This window comes from Sinocyclocheilus grahami, unplaced genomic scaffold (assembly GCF_001515645.1).
Source record: "Sinocyclocheilus grahami isolate Dianchi unplaced genomic scaffold, SAMN03320097.WGS_v1.1 scaffold6243.1, whole genome shotgun sequence".
Lineage (NCBI taxonomy): Eukaryota > Metazoa > Chordata > Actinopteri > Cypriniformes > Cyprinidae > Sinocyclocheilus > Sinocyclocheilus grahami.
Genome location: NW_015510717.1, coordinates 9733 through 11589, shown reverse-complemented (window position 1 = coordinate 11589; position 1857 = coordinate 9733). Strand labels below are relative to the sequence as shown.

Here is a 1857-nt window from a genome sequence, read left to right as displayed (position 1 = left end):
TAGAGCGTTGCTATGGAAACAAATAGGGAAAAGATTTTTACTGTATATCTATACCCGTGTTTTGCTGTTTTTGTATAAGTGTTCTATATGTCTGCATGTGCGCGTCGGTGAACACATACGCAGACCCATGGGTGTTTGAGAGCTTCCTGTGCAGTGATCCTCTTGGCAGGGTTTATGGTTAGCATTTGATTGATGAGATTTTTGGCTTCAGGAGTAACTGTGTCCCATTCTGGAGATGGAAACTATTAGAGAAATAAAAAACACGATTATTATACAACTACAGTTTAGCTCTGTCAGCAAGCACTGCATCAAATAAACCACCTGTTGGAATTTGCAATTTCTGTAACTTTTGACTAGAAATCGCGCATTTCTAAGAAAATTAAGTCACCTATTGAAGTTCCCTTTTCTAAATTTACTGGAAATATGAAGATATATGAGTCAATTTTGGCTCAGCCAAAAAATAAATCAGTCATTCTATGAAATAGGCTACTTTTATTTTAAAATACATCTTTTAGCAGTCTATTGGACAAACAATGTCTTTAAGTGTTAAAAATGCATTGTGCAATCTACAGTAAAACGAATACAAATTTAAATGTGATTTTCTAAACTTGTGACAGCAATAATGCGTTTTGATCATTTTTTGTAAATACTGTACACAAAACTGAAACGATCCAAAAACTCACATCATAAGCTCCCGCTTTGATCTGTTGGTAAAGTTTGTGCTGATCCTCATCCCAGAAAGGTGGATATCCAACCAGCAGAATGTACAGAATCACACCTTAATAAAGAGAATTAAAAAGAAAAAAAAATCTGTTCCATGTAGAGCCTAAGTAAGCAACATTCTTAAGGCTGTTGCATACAGTACAGCCAGTTAAACAGTGCTACCAGTTAATATTATTTGTTCCATACTCAAAAGAAGCACAAAATAGATGAGGTTGCTGAGTCTCTGTGCCTTTGTTTGCTCATAGGCTTAATTGGTGTTATGCAGGTTGACTGGAAATCACCAACTCTCACTGAAAATGAATGACTTCCTCTATCTGTCACTGCAAATCTCTTTATGTATGAACATCCCTTTAGGACCCTGCTGAAAACAAATAAACCAGCCTAAGTCCAGTTTCCTAGTCTGTTTGATCTTCCATCTTGGTCAAGCTGGTGTTTATAGTTTAGCTGGCGGGCCAAAAAATTGAGAAAGTGTCCAAAACCCCTCTAAAACCAGACAACCAGACTAGCTTGACTAGGAGAGGAGGCCAGCAGAGAACAGAAAACCCTCTTGGGCTGGTTTAAATAGCTTTATATCAGCAGGGAAGGTAGACAGTGAAGTAGACAGCAAGGCAACTCACTTAGTTTTGGCACACATCACATAAATCTCTTGTAATTTCTTCAAAATGAGCATGTGCTTGTCACTGCATTTGAGTTTATTTACCGCAGGCCCAGATGTCCACCGGTTTGCCATATGCTTCCTTCCTCAGCACCTCAGGGGACAGGTAACCTGGTGTCCCTGCAAATCCTGTAAAATCCACAATAAAATGTGAAAATAAAGATGTATGCAGTACAAACGAGTTCTAAAATGTTTGTTATAAATTCTGTGGGCGTCTCTCAATATCAAACTACAGGTTTGCGTTATTATGGCAATGTCTTCATACCAAACCATGCCTGCTGGTCTCCCTGCACCTCAATGGCCAGTCCAAAGTCGGCCAGCTTCACAGCGGCGTTCTTGCACTTACTGGCCAAGAGCAGATTCTCTGGCTGAGGGGAGAATGAAGACAACATTTCTCCTGCCTTAACACACAACTTTACTGCCTCAAACACATACACACACAGTAACAAACACACTGTGCATGCTGACACACACACACA

At 39.4% G+C, this 1857-nt stretch overlaps 1 protein-coding gene across 1 annotated transcript; it reads right to left on the bottom strand.

The window, feature by feature from the left end:
* Window positions 1-6: 6 nt before the first annotated feature.
* On the bottom strand, window positions 7-1809 carry LOC107577503 (calcium/calmodulin-dependent protein kinase type II subunit beta-like; the record flags this gene model as incomplete). The annotated part of the gene is made up of 5 exons (XM_016263570.1): window positions 1644-1809; window positions 1424-1507; window positions 684-778; window positions 120-242; window positions 7-10 (listed from the first exon to the last, which is right to left on the bottom strand). Coding segments are annotated over exons 1-5 (433 nt in total), but the record flags the coding sequence as incomplete, so codon positions are not given.
* Window positions 1810-1857: the final 48 nt, after the last annotated feature.